The following is an 18,922-nucleotide window of genomic DNA, read 5'->3' on the forward strand; positions in this document are numbered from 1 at the left end:
ATAAATGCTGCAAAAGAGTTAAACATAATCGTTTGTCACAGACAAGAACTTTAGACGTGGAACACAGGGAGCGTGTCAAAAACAACACCCAAAAACAAACAAAACAAAACCCAGGCAGCTCAGCAAAGAAGAGTTCTCTCCCTTGAGACTTTAACCAGGACTGTGACAACTGGGAGCCTTGTGCTCTGTTTTGTGGTCCAAACAACCGAGCCTGGGAGCCATGCAAGCCTCTCTGAGGCAACCAGCTGCTGGGGAGAACTGTTTAGCTTAGGTCTTAGAACAACTGCTCTCTCACAGACACAGGGATTTTACTAGAAAAATCAAATTACAAATTTTAGCCAATTGATAAAGGTATCTTTGTTTCAGTTGGAGTTGATGTTTAACTGGTGTGCTTAAAACATTTCTTGTGCATTGAAAATTGCTGCATTGTACTTATAGGGTTAACTTGCTCTTTTCTGTACTTCGATGATGAAAAACTCAAGGTCACTACTGTTCTACTGGCAACCAGTCAAAATTTTTTTTTTTTTTTTTTTGGTACCGGGGATCGAACTTAGTCAAATTTTAAAATGTAACAATCTGAGAACAGAAAAAAGGAGGAGCACTTTAAAATTTTAACAGCTGAAGACAAGTTTGTTATAGGTTTATAGTAAGTGAGATAGAGGTAAAATATTAAGGATATAAGTAAAAGAGATCTACTTTTGACATGAAAGGATTTGGTATGTTTATCTTGTTAGAAGGATAAAGACAGATATGTAATAAGACTAGAATTAAGCTAGGTACGTTGAGAAGGTGTACAGGAGTGATTTATCAAGGAAATATATATTTTGCTTACTGGTTTCCAGTTTGTTATAAAAGGTTTACATTTACAGGCATAAAGGCCTTTTGTTCCTTCTGATTCTAATTCTACAAGAGATCTCTGTTAATTGACTTACAAAACGTTTTGACTAATCTTATTTACAATTATGAACCTAAAAATTATAAAAGGATATTATAATTCAATTAGGCAAAATATATTTGAGTGCACTCTAGTTTTATAAATTGTCTTATGTTCGTTTGTCCGTTTATCTGTCCAATTTCACAGCTGTTTTGTTTGAGCTCAACAATTTTTCATTATGCCTTTAAAAAATTTTTTTAAAGAAAAATTTAAATTGGCTTATAGATAAAGATTATTAAAGTTAAAGGCATGCTTTCTTTTCCCCAGGTTGCTAACAGATCAAATAATACAATACATATTGTTCCCCAAATATAATCACTCCAAAACTTTAATTGGTTACAAATAATGTATTATTACAATCTGGTTTTTATAGATTAAATAAGCTCTGTTAAGGTAATTAAAAGGAGACCCTTAGGTTTGGGGAGACTACTAAATGGGACTCCCTTTGGTGAACAAAGGAGCAGCAACCTGGAAATATTTTCCAATCTTTACTCACTAGGGGGACCTCAACAGTTTCCAGTTTTACAACAGACTGACCTGATAGTTTTCATAGCTGTGTAAGAGACTTACATCAATGAATGTTACTTAAATATGTTATTATAATATGTTTACATTGGTTTTCATCAAAGGTTTAAGTTCTAAATATATTTTTGTGATATGTTTACATTTGGTCATTTTCAAAAGATTAAATTTTCTGTGGAAAAAAAATCCAACAAGGTTTTATTGAAAAGATGCTTTTGGCACCAAACTGAATTAAAGGACATAAGGTTTCATATAATTGTGATAATTACTGTTAATTTTCTGGTGTACTAAATGTACTCATGGTTTTTGACTGTACAGGTTTTCTAATATATTGTTTATGGTAATAACCTTTTTTGATTCAGGTGTTTGCCTTTCTCATACACTCCAGCTACTTATGATAATGGGTACATTTACAGGCTGATATATTTTCTTTAGATGGTATCCTATCAAAAGATAACAATTTGAGTAAGAGTTTTTTGGTGTTTTTAGAGAATGGGTACATTTAACAATGGCTATTTTTTATGATGGATATTTAAGTGTGTTACAAAGATAATGTCATGATGATTGTCATGCTAAAATATTATGTGTGGCTCTTGATTTGAAGCTTTTTTTTCTGTTAACATTTTACAGGAATTCAACTACTAGAACAGCCATGATTGATAAAATAACAGTCCTCTAACTATATTTTATATTTCAAAGTGCTTGATATCCACATAAAATTATAATAATTAAGTTCACTACTCCCACTGCAATGCTAATGCTATTGATCTTCTCTTCTGGGTCTTCAACAACTAAAGTTTAGAGACCAAAACTATAAAGGTAACTGGGCTAAGAAGACAGCCAATATTTTGGCCCTGGCCCTTCAAGGTCTACAAACAGCCCAGGTCATGACAGAATCTTTTCTACAAGATCCTACAACTTTGGTAAGTCACCGAACCTCCTGAGCAGGGAGACTGTGGGACACCAAAAAAAGGTAAGGATCTGCAAATGTAAAGTTTGCCAAAGGAGTGTCACATGAAGGGAAAAATCTCCCACGCTTTCACAGAAAGCAACATGGTCAAGCAAGGCCACGACCCATCCCGATGGCTGACACTGACAGGAGCTGAGCAGCTCTGCACAAGGCTCAATGTGATGCCTGTGGAGACTTAGCTGACCTTGACAGTTAGGAAGTGGTTAATTTTAATTAATATAGATCAGTAGAAAAGCATAATCCAAAGATATATGAAGTAAAGACCATAGTAATAAAGCTGGGTGTAAGAAGAGGCTCCAATTGCTGACCTCTTGTGGCAGTTTCCAGCTACACTGCTGACTCGCCCGTTATAGGTCATTAGAAGAGACTATGGTAAAATTTATAGACATCAACAAGAGTTTTTAGAATTTTTAGCTAAAATTGTTTTTTAAAATTATTAAATTTTCAATCTTTTTACAGCTAAAATTAAAAGAAAAATTATGACAAAATATCAGACCAATGGCTGGTCCGAGTACAGTGGTGTTTACAACTAATTGATCACAACCAGTTACAGATAAGCTCCATTAGTAAAAGGGTCTAAGAGTCAGCAGGTTCCACTCACTATTTTAGTCCTTTAAAAACAGTTTCTAAACACGGCTCTTTCCCCAACCTGCATTTTTTATTTTAGTACTTATACTTTGATTATACATGCTCTAATTTAAGAAATTGTTTGTTCTTGCATATAGGCTGCCAAACTCCAAGTGATCATATAGATAAAATCAACAAGAAATGTGCTAATTTTTTTAACCAAAATCCACCAGACTGACTTTATAAGAGTTTATAGTTGCTAAATTACAACATAATTTTTATTTAAGGCTATTAAATTAGCCCCCTAAAGAGAGCCCCTAACTGTGGTCTTCCCTACACCGACACTTCTCAGCTCAAAAGAGATTAAAACTATGCTCTTTCTCCCCTAACCACAGCTGGAGATGCTCTTTATAAAAAAAAATTATTATAGGCAACTAAGTCAGTTAAACACATTATATATCCTCGTGACATAAGTTCATTAAATACCTCTCAGGGACAAGCCATTGTTGGGCATACTCACCTTTCCCTAAAAACACAATCACATAAACAAAGGGGGGGGGTCAGCTACCTCCATAAGTTCAATTAGATCTTGTTATTTTCATTTTAAATGTTTAAAATCCACTTATGGAAGCTAAATATACTCCACTGAAACTTCATTAATACAAAGATAGATCTACAGACATGGCCTAGACACTAGTGTTGTCAAAGTATGTCCTAACTAAAAGGTAAATGGCTAAAAACAATTAATAACATAGGGGCCAGAATATGCTTTTTTTTCAACAGAAAATAAGATGCTGTGACCATCATCCCAGAATGTACCACCACGGACCAAGATGATAGATTTGCTGCAAGCAGCACAATGTGACCCCCGCTGAGGGCCATGCAAAAGCTACATGTGAGTGACTCTCCTCGCCTGCAACAGCCCTTGGACCTGCAAAGATCACCAGACCTAACGCAGCTGACGTTTTCAACAGAGAAGAGGGAGATGCAGAGGACTATAATATTGATTATGACCAAAGCAGACTAAAGAGCTAACCCCACAATCAGCTTGTTTATAGAAATGAGTCCAAAGCCCATGTGCCAAGGTCAGAGTAACTCGCACCCAAATTCCATTCCCACAACTAAAACCTCCTGACTAGAAAGACAATGTTCTAATTACAATCATGTATTTGTCTATTCTGTTCCTAATTCGAGATTGCTTTGTCTTGTCCTTTATGGGCCCTGTTTACATTAATTTCCATAGGAATTCCACACAGCTTGCTTTTACCCCAATTAACTGCCAATAAAAGTCAGTGCCTGGGACTGGTCAGGGCTTTGGGTGGTTGCACCAGCACTGGTCGGTCCTGGCCCCCTTTCTCTCTCCTAGTTCTGCCTTAGTTTTATTTCTTAGGCCTGCGTCGTATACTGGGCAGGGTGCTGAAACCTAACTGCAGGTGTCTCCAGTAACAGCACAACAGCCATGAGTGGGGCCCTCTCTGGGCCACACTGAGAGCTGCACAGGCAGACTTCTGGGTTTCTGAGTTAAACACTGCACTCCGTACCCTAACACAGTACAGCAAACCTGGCAATGGGCTGTCTCTGCACAGACTGGTCAAGAAATAGCAATGAATCTGAAAGGTAACTGTTTTAATTTCCAAGTTCATACTACATAACATGAAAAAAAGGCAGATTTATGTGACTTGATATGACATTTTGCTTTTACAAAAAACCGTTCCTCCCAACATCTGGTCAGTAGTATATAAATATTTACAGTGAAAAAATAGGTGAGGAAAAAGGAAGTCTTCATTATCCAAGTCAATTTCTTTCCAGTGCTTGGAAGAATCTGAAAATACAATCCTTCATTTACCCTTGAGTCATCTGTATTTACACACCGCTCTGGCCAAGGGCTTCTCGAGGCCTGGGCTACATCTGCTTGTGTTCCGGGCCGCTCCTACTCTTCTCTGTACTGGTTTGGAAGTTACACGAAACAGGAAATATAAAAATGTAAACCTTGCGAGAAGAGGTAAGAGCAAGCAAACAAAGGGGAGCATTAAGATAAATACACTCGCAGGTGAGCATTTCACAACACAAAAACCCAAATAAAATGCTCTGTGTTTTCTTAGCAGGGACATCTTGTTTCAGTTTATTATGGTAACAAAAACTTCCTCTAAAGAGGATGTTAAAAAAATAGCATTGACATTATTCTGAACACACCACGCCCTATGCTGGCTAACAGGACTGTGATCAATACAAGCGACACCCTGGAGTGCGCACGCAGCCCCCCCACCCCCACCCCACCCCGCGTCCTGGCGTCTGCACTGTGAGCATGGCCCAGATGAGCTGACCAGAGGGCGCAGTCTACCAACCCAGCAACGGCACATTCGCTTCTGGTGGACACCGCGTGACTGCAACCCTGCTGGATGCCAGGCCACCGACACACACTACAGCCCTCAGGCAGAGGCGGCCGCCAGTGGCAAGCTGGCCCCCGACCACCCGTCGTGAGCTGGTGTGAACGGACGGAGTCTTCTGCCCTCACGTGTGGGACGTGCGCCGTCCCCTGGAGCCCAGAGACACTCGGAGCCTGGGCTCCCTGGCCTTGTAGTGCTCGTTAAAGTCCAGCCTGAAGCTGAGGAACCGGAGACTTTCATCAGGGCTGGTCGTCAATAACACCAGAAACTGCTGCACGATACCCTGTAAGAAACAACAAGGGACAGCCATTCCCAACAGGACCCTCTGATTGGCCCTCCCAACCCTCTGGGTTCTTCCTCTAATCACCGGCCTCACCCACACCCTTGAGGGGTCCAGGAGGAGGGGGGGGCCTGGAGGTCACACAGCCTGCCCTGGCCACATCTCAAGGCATCAATGTTCTTACAAATACCAATCAGCAATGGTACATTTTATTTAACACCATCCACCCAGTGGGTTTTTCCTTCTGCCCCTAAGTAAGCAAAGCAACTGCCATTAGAGCCTCCAGTACACAACTCAGGGCTGCACATCTCATCTGTCCCATGATCACGGGAGTGGGTCCCCTCAGTGTGGAGGGCTTCGTGAACAGGATACAAGGAGATACACGTTCCTGGGCTTTATCAGGATCCTGAGCCAGAAGCCTGGGAGGAGCTGCTCAGAGGAGCCCCGGGCTGCACCCCCTCACCCTCCAGGCCTCCCCTGCTGCTCCCTTTCCTCCCAGGGCACAGCGGACCCAGACAGGGCAGGGCACAGAGCTCACACACAGCATCCTGCTGGCACAGAGCAGACTGTGATGCTCAGACATCCATTTGTCACTCTAGGTGACGGCAGATGAAAGCCCCTAGAAATGACACTGCCAAAAGTGCAGCCTGCTTCCTGTAAGACAGGAGACCCGGAGGCTCACTCACAAGCAGCCCGTGACAAGCTGCTGCTCACTCCCTGGCAGTCGTGCTGACCGGAGCGCTGAGGGCCCTGCTGTGAGGAGACCGGAATTCGATGCATCAACAGGAAATGAAGATTGCAGTGTGAGCAGAATGGGGTCACACGATTAACCTGCTCTCTAGGACCACATCAACACCCTCAGAGACGAGGGACCCTACCCAGAGTGCCAGGGTCTCCAAAAGGGGCACAGCTCGGCCAGACAGGCCCTGCAGGGCCAGCCAGGCCATGCCCCGGGTGGGCACCACGTCCTTGGAGGCCTGCCCCAGGGTCTCCGTCTACAACGAGGAGTTGGCACCACTCCAGCCCAACAGTGGCCTCGGCATGGCTGGGCAAGGGGCCGCGCCCCCGCATGCAGCACACCTGATAAAAGTGCGTCAGGATCCGCAGCTGGGAACACATTTTCGGTATGGACTCTTGAAATTCCTGAATCCTCCTGTTCTCCTCCTCCTCATCTGCCGCTGTCACTCCCCACTGGCCCTAAGAATCAAAAGCACCAAAGTTAACTTTCTCACAACTCACTGTTTCCAACGACTCAGCAATATGCAGCAAAACACACAAGTGGCATGATGGGGCCCAAGCTACCAGGCTTCTGCCATCACTGCAGACAGCCTGGCGTCTTCCCGTCACTTTGCATACACTTTTTATTCGGACGATATAAATATTTATGTATTCAGACAGTACATGACACAGTCAGAACCAGAGTGCCTGTGCTCTCAGCCCTCCGGGAGGCTACAACAGGAGGATCCCAAGTTCGAGCCCAGCCTGAGTGACTTAGTGAATTAGTGGAACCCCATTTCAGAGCGAGAGAGAGAGAGAGAGAGAGAGAGAGAGAGAGAGAGAGAGAAAGAGAAAGGGCTGAGGAGCAGTGCAGAGGCTGTGGGTTCAACTCCCTGTGGCACACGCACGTGGCACACACACACACACACGCGCGCGCACGCGCGCGCGTAGAGCGAGTCCTTGGACACATGGAGCTTTGTGTTCTCGTGACTAAGACCAGAATGCTCTGACCACTCCCCTGGAGACAGGTGCATCTGCTTCTACTTTTAAAGGACTTATTTTCAATCAGTGACGAGTATGCCAAATGCTGGGCTGAATCTCACGCTGTGACTCACCCACAGAATGGCTGGGGCAAGGCCGGATCTGTGCGCAGCCACCTCAGCTCCTCAGCACCCAGGCCTTGCCATCGAGGGCCAGGGGGGTGACAGCAACGGGCCAGCTGTTACTGACATACCTAAATGCTTGCTCTCTCAGGCCGACAGGATGCCCTGACACAAGCTGCCCAGAAATGATGCTGCAAAGTAAAGCTGAACACATGGTCCTCCGAACTGTCTCTCCCTGGCCACCCCGAGAGCCAGGCCCCTGAAGTATAGCGTGGCACGGATCTAGCAAAACAAAGGGAAGCCCCACAGGCAGCGGCTCCTCCCCTTTCCTGGCCGGGGCTCCAACCTCCACCCCAGGGCTCAGGGACACAGCACCACAGTGCAGCACAGACGCTGAGCTCCGTGACTCGGGAACACGAGGGCTGCAGGTGCCCAAACCCCAGGACCCCGTGTGAGTGTGAATGCACGCATCTCCACCTTCCTGGAGACGTCAGCGGGAAAGTGTTCATGGGTGCGTGTGTGGACACTGGCGAGAAGCAGGCTCGTCACCGACACCGTAAACCACGGATAAAACCGCACCTCCACCTCATGCTGCTGCTTTTTCTCTTCAAACTGCAATCGTCTCTGCAATTCTTCCAGGGCGGCTCGGTATATTGCGTCCTGAGTGTTCTGAAGCTCAATGATTTGATCAAACACTGCTCTGAGTTGGTTTAAAAGTACCTGAAAAGACAGGACCATTTTCTATTATTAGAACTTCAGCATGCTGAGTTTTTAAGTGAAGCAGTGCTTGCAGTGTTTGGACATGGTTTGTCCCCTCCAAGACTGTGCTGAAATCTGGTCTGCATGGAAACCGTGCCGGATCTATGGGCTCCGTGTCCTCAGGTCCCCACGAAAGGTGAAGGGGACTGTGGCCACAGGAGCACCGCCTCCCGCCACTCTCGGGGTCACCGCCAGCTCTGCAGTGTGGTGACGCCCTGCTGCCTCCCGGGCACCCACCAGCCGGTGTTTTCCATTACGCTGTGACGCGGCACGAGGCAAACGCAGTGCCACACTCCCGGACTTTCAGCTCCAGATCCACGAGCCAGAGCAAACCTCCACTCTGCATAATTGGTCCTGAGCCCTGCACTCTGCTATAGCAGCAGAACATGGACCAAGACAGTGCAGTAAGACAAGACAGCAACCCAAATTCTCAAAGTGTCTGTGAGCTGCTTGCACCGTCACTCACCAAACATTTCCCAAGTCCCTCCTACTGAGCAGCAGGGCACAAGGCGTGGCAAACACCGCCATTCTATACTACCTGCTGGGTTTGAACGTGCTTTGTCCCCCCTGCCTTTAAGGGTCAGAAATGTGGAACCCAAGCTAGCAGTGTCAGGCGGCGCTGGGCCCTTTGAGAGGGGCTGATCCTTTCCGGGAGCCGGCGTGGCCAAGCAGGTAGGCTCCTGGCCCTCGGCGAAATCCTCCAGAGCCGAGGCAGGAGCGCAGCCCACACGGGCACGACGTCCTGGGCTTCTAGAACTCTGAGCCACTCAGACCTTTTCATGACCACTGAGTCTTGGGCACTGTGCGAGGACAGCAAAGAACAGACAAGACCCTGCCGTGACAAGGGCCACACACTGAGTCTGATGGTGTCCTGCTCTCCGTGCAAATCACATTTTATACAAGGAGAGGACGGCTTAACACAGGGAACACAGCTCTCAGTGTCTGAAAACCTACCGATGTCTCAGCATGAATTTCCTTCAGAACAGCACGGAGGGGCAGGCACTGCCTCTGGGCCCTGCCTACAAATGCTGCTGGGTGTTCTCCACACATCTGTCACAGCTGTGTAATCTCTCTCCCAGTGTGGCGCAAGACAGACACCAGGCAACTCAAAGCACAAAGTAGTGCATCTGAGCATCATACAAAACACCACATACCCGTCGCAAGGTCACACAGCAACAGGCCATGTACATCCGAGGGGAAGGGGCAGCTAACCCAGCTTCCCGAGAAGGGCCCTTGGCCCCCTGCCCTGGCAGACACCGAAGCCCGGGCAGAGCAGCAGCAACCCTTTCACAAGAGGAACAGGACAGCATTCCCTGTGCTCACACTGAGGAAAAGCAGGAGGTCCGCCTGTGGAAATAAAGAAATGACACTCCTCTCACACGTACAAACTTTCCCAGGAAAACTCAGAGGATCCAAGAAATGACAGAAATGGAAAAACGGATAAAAGATCAAAGCAAAGACATGAGCAGCACTCCAGACCAGCCAATTCTGCAAAGAGTGGCAAGCCAAAGATGGGAGTCTGATGGCTGGACAGGCAGTTCCCTGGCTGCCCACGGCCGGGACTCCGAGGAAGCGCAGCCCCTCCATTCCCTCTGCGTGGGGTTGGCAACACTCGGGTTAGAGTTCCCTCACTCAGGCATGGTAGCACCGTTAACAGCTGAGCTCAGGCCGGGTCTCAAGGGAAACAAGACAGACAGGACAGAGAGGAGCATTTGCTGAGACCCAGGCCCAGCTGCTCCAGAACGCAGCTCGGCAAGATGAACAATTCATTTCTCTCTGGTTCACCACAGTGGACCCGAGCAGGCCGGGCCAACCAAACACCTGGAAACAACAACAAAACACAATGGAGGCCCGACTTAGGGGCTGATTAGGCCGTTCGGTCACTCACACTGTAACCACCTTTCACAGAAGCTGTCTTGTCTGCCAGAGGGGTCTTATTTTATAACAAAAAAGTGAAGCAAAAGACCAAGACGGTTCAATTTTTGTGGTGCCTCCATGTTCTGAGATGATTCAAGACATTTCACTTCTGGGGTCATTCTGACTTTTGGGCAGAGCCAGAATTGCACTGTGCCAGGCCCAGTGAGTGCGGCAAAGGAGCACACAGCGTCGTGTTTGCAAGAGCTGCCTTTCCGCTGGGCGGCTGGGCAGCGCAGTCACTGAAGTTCTGCACACTCCTCCTGAGGACACTCCTCCTGAGGCAAGAGGGCTCCAGAGCTAATCCAGGAAGCGGCCAGACCCAGGGGGAGAATCGGGAATTCGCAGCAGTGTCTTCTGTGATAACAGTTTTAACATTTAGACACACCGTGTTTTTGGATTGGCCTTGGTATTTCTCTAACTTGTCTATGTCATTACAACATTACATACTTCATTTCATAAAAACAAGCACTATCTTTGGAAGGGTAGTCAAACTGCTTGCTCAGGCCCACGCCCCTGGAGGGCTGGCCCACAGCCTGCGCCCAGGCCTCTCCTAGGAACTTGTTCGGTGGCAACTGCAGCTACACCAACCTACGGTGTGATCTGGGGCTTCAACACTGCACAAACTCCCAAAACATGCAATCCCTGGCACTCTCGGGCTGCCATGCCCAACTTCACCTCTGTGTGTCAAAATAGCCTTGGTGATTTCAGCAAAAATATTAGACTTAAAAAATCTGTTAGTAATACATTCACTTTATACATTTTATTTACATTTATTTTATGTAGTGGCTTTCTTTAAAAAAACTTCTAGTGACTATTTTGAACAAATCAACACCTTCGGAGTCAAACCTCGGCAAAGGCTCACTCAGGAACGAGGATGCAACGCCCACTGGCACTGGGCGTGATGCTGCTGTGCACGGGACACGCCCTCCCCCCTGCAGGTGGCTAGGCAGGAGCTGGGCTTTCCCACCCCATACGGTCCTATACTGCTGCGCCTCCACGGTCAGGAGGGGGACAGCACGGGCGTGACCCTCAGTGGCACGAACATTCTCCAAAGCATTAGATTAGTGACTAAGTACCGCTGTAAACATGAGTGTGCATGCACACACACAAGTGCTCGCCTCAACTGCTTCAAATATCAGCAGCAACACCTAGGTCCTGGTCACTCTGCTGAACACAGTGCCTCACAACCCACTGGAGAGACTGGCGCTGCGCTTTCAAAGCAGAAGACTCAGGAGGAAACATCAAATGGGCCTCACACTCTGACCGGCAGAGCCCGGGACCTGTCTGACACTGGCAACTGCTCCCAGGGACAGAGCCAGCTGGGCCATACACAGGGCGGAGAGCACCTTGGCTGGGAGCTGTCACTCCGTCACCGAGTCAGCTGATGCAGCAGCAGCAGTGAGGATGCGCTCCAACACCCACCAACAGGAAGAGAGGCCTACAGACCACTAATCATAGTCCAAGTATTCTCACCACTCCTGTGGGTACCTCGATATATTTATAAAAACACTGTCAGCAATTTGTTCACACATATGCTCACAAATTCTTTAATGATGAAATCTGCTGTATCAAAATACGTGTTCTTGACCTTGGTGGCTAAGCACAGCACACTGCAGTTTGAACAGGACGCAAGGCCTGCAGCAGGGCTCCGCCGTGGCTGAAGCAGGGCGGTCAGAAGCAGCCTCTGCAAACCTCATGCCCCTGAGGCTCCGCCCTGGCTGCACACTTCCTGTGCCCCAGGCCTGGCGATGACACCAGCTCCAGCAAGGCCTGCTCCAAGGACCCACCCCTTCACACAGGGCCCGGAGGAACACAAGGCCAGCAAGAGCTTGAGACCTGAGGACCTTCTGGATTCATCCTGATATGCCGCTGGTGTTTAAAGGCTCACAGTCAGACTCCAGCACTCAGTGAGGGTAAAAAGCTGAGCGGTCCCGGCCCCTAGGCGCAGAAAGCGAAGCACAGCACCACGTGGGCCCTGGGTCTGACACCACACAGCACACAGGAGGGCGGGAGGGAGGAGGACAGAGCCCAGAGGCTCCCGGCCCTCCACGGCATCCGGGGACATGCACACCACTGCCCCGCGCTGTTCCTCTGAGGCCTTGCTCACATCACTGTCCGTGCTGTGCCGTGACTCAGACCATCGGCGCAGTCAGGTGGCGTCCATCCTCTCACCCCTGCACACCCACCTGAGGCAGCTGAAGCTCGCTTCGCACCCGCTTTGCTGGGAGTTTGTTCAGAACAGGAACCGGCCCACCAGACTTCCCACCCCCGTGTCAGTCATGACGGCGTGGCTCGCCAGCAGTCCCTGCAAGTTGGCCTTACCCTGGAGTCACCATCTAGCAGACAGCGTGAGGTGATGGTGTCCAGGAAGGCCTCATGTGCCGCGATGATGTGGTCCAGGTCCTGGGCCTGCTGCACTCTGTTCCAGAGCTCATCCCATGAGCACTCCAGCACCTGCAGTGACAGGGACACTCGGGGTGCCACAGCCCTCCCACGCAGGATCCTCTGAACCACTGACCCACCTGATCCAGCCACATGCGTACCTCGAACGTGATGTAGTACTGCATCTGGTGGATGAAATGCACCATCTCCGAGGCCAGGATGTGACACTGGTGCAGCACCCCCGAGAACTCTGCAAAAGAGAGGGTGTCTGTCAGCGAGAAGCGGCCAGTGCCCTTCACCATACGGAGGCCTGAGCTACCTAACCGAGCCGCGCTGAATCACATCACCAACTGTAAGGCCCTGGAGAGGGGCAGCCCAGGACAAAACACGGCTGTGTCTGTTTTACTTCACAGAAAGGCAGTGTTGTGAACGAATGGAAGCTGTTTCATGGCTTCTTCACAATTATTCCACTGGCTGGATCCATGGAAGGGCTTGGAGACAGGGCACCAGATGGGAGAAGGCGGGAGGTGCACAGGGGCCGGCCCAAGGCTGCAAGGCCACCCACACCTGGTCTTCAAACTCACACCCTTCTCGTTTCCATGACCAGGGCCAACTCAGCGACCACGTGAAATTCTGTGTTCTTCCCTTTCCTGAAGTCAGCCATGGTGCATTTTCCTCCTGGAGAGACACCATCTTCCTGCCTTGTCTGACAGCAGGAGTGCACAGGACTCCTCTCTGGCAGCCTCTGGGGGGTCCTCAGGGGAGGAAGAGAAGCCCGACGCCTCTGGGCTCTCACGAGCACAAACTCAGTTTCCAGGCAAAACTCAGTCCTTTCCCACTCTAACATCTGAAACACGTCTGGACTCTACCCAGCACCCAAACATCAAGTAAAACCTACACCTGCTCAGGACCAGGAAGTTCCTAGGCACTGTGATTGGCGATTAACATCAAACTTCTCCTTTACTTAACCCTTTAGCCTAGCAGCTGTGGGAAGTCTGGACCGACCCAGAAGGACAGACCCACTCAAAAGAGATGGAAGAAAGCCAAGGCTTTTTGGACTGGCCGGCCCAGTGGGGCTTGGTGCTCCGTAAAGATCTGGGCCCCGAAATGCAGCAGTGAACGAGTTTCCTAAGTTGGGGTGGGCTTGGGATGAGCAATAACGAACTGTCTTGAGACTGGGGCTTTTTAGGAACAGGATATTCACATAGCATAACACAAGGGGATACATATTGTGAGCACTGTGGGTAACCGAATACATGTTTAAGGCGAACAGAGAGAATATAACAAGATACGCACTGTGTACTTTGAGGCTAACAGGATATATATACTTAAGGGTAACAGAGAGGGCATAACAGGATACCTTCTGTGAATACTAAAGCTAACAGGATGCATATGTCTATTTTGTGGTGGCTTACACTGTGATTATAGAAAGTATCACTCATTGGGAGGGTTGTGGATCTGCCTGCTTCTGGGTAAAGAGGAACAACATAAGGGCCGAGAGAATTTTTAAGTCTTGAAGGCCTAGAAGTTTAAAACTTCTGCATTATAGCTACCTGTCACAAGGCCCCACCCAGAATCTTACCCTCCACCAAAGGACAGGAAGAGGGGGCATGGCTGGAAGGAATCCAAGGTTAGGGTGATAGCCAGCCAGGGGGCCAGTCTGATTCCAAGAGACGCTGTGGGCCAAAGATCTCAATCAAAGGTGGTACAGAGAAGAAACCCAGGAGCAATTCACTTTCAAATTCTCCTACTCCTTCAGAGTAGCTGTCATCTCTCTCTTCCTCCTTCCCATCTTCAAATAAACTGTCTCCTTTTATTTTAAAAAATAAAAAGTAAAAACCTATGCCTACAATAGAAGTGTCTTTCTTTTCATGGTTGACACATAAATACATACTTGTAAGAATCACAAAAGCAAAGCCACAATGGCACTGAGGTCCAATGACACATAAAGAACACCCTGCTGGGCTAGCACTGGTCCTGTATGCAGAAGGAGGCAGGCCCTATGCCCTCAGTACCAAGGATCTAAGTGGGACTGGCTCGAGACTCTTCACTGCCCTCTGCAGGCTGCCGGAGGAGCGTCGGGTGTGGTCCGCACAATCAGAGGCCCCTGCTGCAGAAGCCCTGAGCCTCAGGAGCTCACTTTCAGGAACCTCTAGGTCACGCCTCCTCACAGCTCCGAGGCCCCGCCCACCCATCCACACCTGGTGACTGGCACCTTGGCCGGATGGACTGAGATGCCTCTGGGTGAGTCTGGGGGCCGCGGGGCGTAGCGCGGGACTGTTTCTGGTCCTTGCTGGTGCCCCACTGGGAACTGAGCAGCATCCCTCCTCCATGCCTTCCCACCACAAGGTCCCTGCCTTGGAGCTGGCGCCGGTGGCCTGAAACCTCTCAAACCCTGAGCCACACCCAAGCTCTCCTGTCTGGCTGTGGGTGCTGGACATTGTCCAGCAAGGGGAAGGCAGACCTATGCGTTATCTGAGGCCACCACGCTGAAAACCAACCTGGTCCAAGCACTGCCTGATCTCGAGGCTCCGGACCCAGGAGCCTTTAAGGAGCACAGCTCCTCTGTATGTCTTGTTCACAACCTCTAGTTCTCACATCCTGCAGTTCTCTTCCTGACCCCACGCATCACGGCAACGCCGGCCGGCGGTCAACTCATAGCACTCTCGGGTGCTGTCTAAGGCCTCCGGCAGTCAATCCTGACAACCACAGGCAGCACGTGCTCCCATCACCTCCTGCCCAAGGGGGAACTGAGGCAGGAGACATGGAAACCAGCCGAGGCCACAGCGGGGCGGCAGGCAGTGCAGAGCGGTGGCAGCTAAGCCCGAGCGAGGCGTCATTGCTGAGGATTCGTCCGCATTCAGAACAGGAGAAGCTCACAGCTATCTCTAAAGACGAAAACGCCAACTCCTCTCACGGTGCACCCTGGCTTGTGGGCCAGGCGGCCCTTCACCTTCCATCGCCGACGCCTCTCGGGAGCGAGGGCCCTGCTCGTGGCTAAGCGCTCTCTGGAGCGTGAGCCGGCCCTGCAGGATCCCTCGCCCATCCCGATCCCGCCACTGTCACAGAGACACTCCGGGGCGCCTGTCTGTTCTGCCTTGGACTTGGGGCCGGCAGGACATTACTAAATTGGCTGTCTTACAAGACTGGCTGGCTGGTCAACTGCTACCCACGAAGTCCCCTGCCATAAACAACTTTGAAGGACTTCTTTACAAACCAAATAAAATAACACTGACACCCAACAGAAACGTGGGGAAAAAACTGACAACAAAGAAATACAAGTGGCAAAAAAAAAAAGTGTTCGATGATTTTAAAACCCTAACCCTGAGGTGAACCTCCACTTTCACGTAACAACTCAATTCATATGGGTGTGTGATATCCAATGCTAGCAAAATACAGACAGACTGCTTACAACCTTTAAGTGAGGGCTGCTGTACTGTACTTACAGGGATGCAAATGGGTACATGTTCCTCACAAAGCCATCTGACAATGCACAACAAAGTAACCCTAAATGCCAATATTAGTAAACAACAGGTGAAACTAAAACCCAGGAATCCCACCTCCCATTAATCTACTCTAAAGAAATATTCAGAGGCACACAAAACATGTCTGTGCAAATGTATGTGGCGAATGATGTGCCCGGGCACAGCCAGAAGGGAAGGCTGAGCTCTGCTCTGCTCAGACTGCATAGGGCGCACTTCCACGGACAGAAACCAGTCCAGAGATTTCTCAGCTGTTATCTCCAAGGAAAAAGCCCATGTTGATTATTGAGTACTGTGACAGAAAAGGCATCCGCACAGGCCACAAGGCCTGCTGACCTTCGTCAGAAGCCACAGCCCCGCCAGCAACCCTGGCAGATGCTTCCATCCAGACACTGGACTCCAAGCCTGGCAGAGGGAGGCATGACGTGAGGAGTAAGTCTCAAGACTGCCTGGAGCCTGGCTCATCCACAGCCAGGAGCTGCTACGAGTCCTTTCCTCAGCTGCACTGAAAGGAATGACCGGGGGGCGGGCGGGGGCACACAAAGGGACATGCCCAGTGACACACTGAGGGAGGAACCACAGGCCGGGCAGCAGAGGTGGCCCTCGAGACCTGGAGTGCCCCTTGGCCCACATGGTGGTGAAAATGTCCCTGTTGTCCCTCTCGGCTACCTCCGAGGACCCCCAGCACCCAGGATCCTCTGCAGCAGCTCCTGGCCCCTTGGTCCACACCGCTGCATGCAGGTGGTGTCAGCTCTCGGACCTTAGGTAGCTGCTCGAGGACCAGCCTCAGATCCAGGAAAGAAGAGAGGCCATGGACTCCTTTCTTCAAAGGCTGCTCGCTCCTCTTTCATCTGTGATGATTACTTTTCACCACTCAAAGAAGGAACTGAAGGGCATACTCAGTTCAGTTTCTCTTTAGAGAGAGATATTTATGGCAATACTTTCTCAAAGGTTCTGACCTAAACAATTTCAGTAGGAAGATACTAAAATGACTCATAATTGAAGTCATTCAATATTTGTAATACTAAAATAATCTTGACTTTCTGACACCTGGGAGTTTTTACTATGGTTTTCAATTGTAACATAACATAAAACATTTCAGTGTCCTGGTTTACAGACAAAACATTAAGGAAATTCTAAAGAGAATGTAATTAAGACACTATGTGAACTTCAATGAGCCAAAGACTTATTAAATGGTTTTCTTCCCTGAAAAAGTGGTGATTAAAAAAATTAAAGTATACACATCAACCCTAGTGAAAAATAAATACGATTTTAAAAGAAACTCCATGGTCTGAACAAAAGTCTGTCGTGACTCAATTTTCTTCTTACTTGCACAGAAGTCAAGATAAGCAATGTTACGCACAAGACTTTCCACAAAAACAATTTCAAAGCACAACAGCCAGCTTGGCTCAGCAACGCAAAGCAGACCCCTGTGGCTGAGGTGTGACAACACAGCTGTACCTGGCACGCTCCTCAGCAGCTTCGCGTTGCACATGTGCCCCTTCCGGATGTCGGTGAGGATATACTCCATGCGCTTGGCCCGCCACAGGAAGTTAAACACCCGCAGGTAGTGGCTCATGCACTCCCGAGTGAACACCTGGAGAAGACAGCAGGAAACAGGCTCATGGCACACGTGCAGGGGTCCTCCCAGCCCAGCCCAGGCTCCAGGCAAAGCCCCTCACAGAGCCAACTCCAGTAAATCCCGTGGTCAGTGGGTAACTGAGGTGGCCCACTGTAGTACTGGAACACCACCGCTGTTCATGTGCCAGGCAGACTCACAACAGCAGAGGGCAGCTGGGAAATGAGCTGACGAGGACATAGCTGGTACATGGCTGGAGGACAGTAAGCCCAGCCCACCTGCGGCCAACCCACTCAGCGACCTCCCAGAGATGTGTGTGCACGAGCCCTGCTCCCATGCTGAGGCCAGCGGGGCCGAGGCCATCCCACAGCGTACCTCCTGCTCCTCTGAGCACCTCCATGTGCTGTCCACAAACGCGGCTCCCCAGGCAGGTGATCAGGCCCGGGGTGGGGACTGCAAGACCTCCCTTCCCCGCCACCCTCCCCCAGGTGCCAAGCGTGAATGTCAGGGCATCCCAAGTAACTGTGGAGGCTGGCTGTGTGCCATGCAACCCGGGACAGGGTGTTCTGCAAACCAACACAAACGTGGGCCTCCCTGCACTGGAGCCCGTGTGTGTCCGTCTGCACCACACACTGGACAAATTTCTGCGGGCCGCACTCTTAGGGTTGCTCTGAGGGAGCCCGCCTCGGCCACACTGTCCTCAGGCCCCTCCTCTAAGGTGGCCCACGACCATCCTTACGATGGCAGCATCACTGCACACTGCCCCCGTGGGCCAGGCCCCTCTGTCCACCTGTTCCTCCCACCTCTGGTACCAGGGCCGGTGGTGCTCAGCACTGACAGGAGGCCATGGTCTACACAGGACCGACGAGAAGCTGCAGTGAATGTACTCTTTGTGGAAACCCATTTCACTGTGCTGCCCACAGTGCATTGTTATAATCGCCTGCGCAATTACAGAAACTGAAGATGACAGATTTAGATAATGCTGAGTGAGTCCAAGGATTCTTCACTGCACAAAAGACATGTAACAGGGTAGGGCCCTTTAAGTGCCACACTCGTTAGCACAATTAAAATTATTTAATTTTTTAAAGTTTAATTGACTCAAACCCTTCAGGATATTAAGAGGAGGACGGTCACACTGTGCGGCACCTGCAGAGAAATGCCGCCTCTATAAACGCAGGCCCCTTCCCTAGTGCCGGGCAGCACTGATCAGCCTACAGCGCGCGGCGACACCTCTTGACAAAAGCACCTCGGCCACCTCGACACCAGATGATCCCAATGCTCATAAAGAAAATCACCAATTTTGCTCCAATCACTTAAGACTCA

General features: G+C 49.5%; 1 protein-coding gene across 3 annotated transcripts in view; it reads right to left on the bottom strand.

The window, feature by feature from the left end:
- Positions 1 to 4,602: 4,602 nt before the first annotated feature.
- Positions 4,603 to 18,922, bottom strand: part of Tubgcp3 (tubulin gamma complex component 3) — a 57,204-nt gene continuing 42,884 nt past the window's right edge. For 2 of the 3 annotated variants that reach the window (XM_004858536.3, XM_021239305.2), the window contains 6 exons: positions 17,482 to 17,617; positions 12,700 to 12,788; positions 12,479 to 12,610; positions 8,060 to 8,200; positions 6,741 to 6,857; positions 4,603 to 5,663 (listed from right to left, as the gene is read on the bottom strand). In XM_004858536.3, coding sequence (XP_004858593.2) covers positions 5,505 to 5,663; positions 6,741 to 6,857; positions 8,060 to 8,200; positions 12,479 to 12,610; positions 12,700 to 12,788; positions 17,482 to 17,617 — 774 coding nt within the window. In that variant the 3' untranslated portion in view covers positions 4,603 to 5,504. Of the gene's footprint in view, positions 5,664 to 6,346; positions 6,414 to 6,740; positions 6,858 to 8,059; positions 8,201 to 12,478; positions 12,611 to 12,699; positions 12,789 to 17,481; positions 17,618 to 18,922 lie in introns of all 3 variants that reach the window. The other variant, XM_021239303.2, reaches the window with a different exon arrangement.

The sequence above is a fragment of the Heterocephalus glaber genome, unplaced genomic scaffold, assembly GCF_053883595.1.
Source record: "Heterocephalus glaber isolate CG9 unplaced genomic scaffold, H.glaber_assembly_v1.0 deba00001579, whole genome shotgun sequence".
NCBI classification, from domain to species: Eukaryota; Metazoa; Chordata; class Mammalia; order Rodentia; family Bathyergidae; genus Heterocephalus; species Heterocephalus glaber.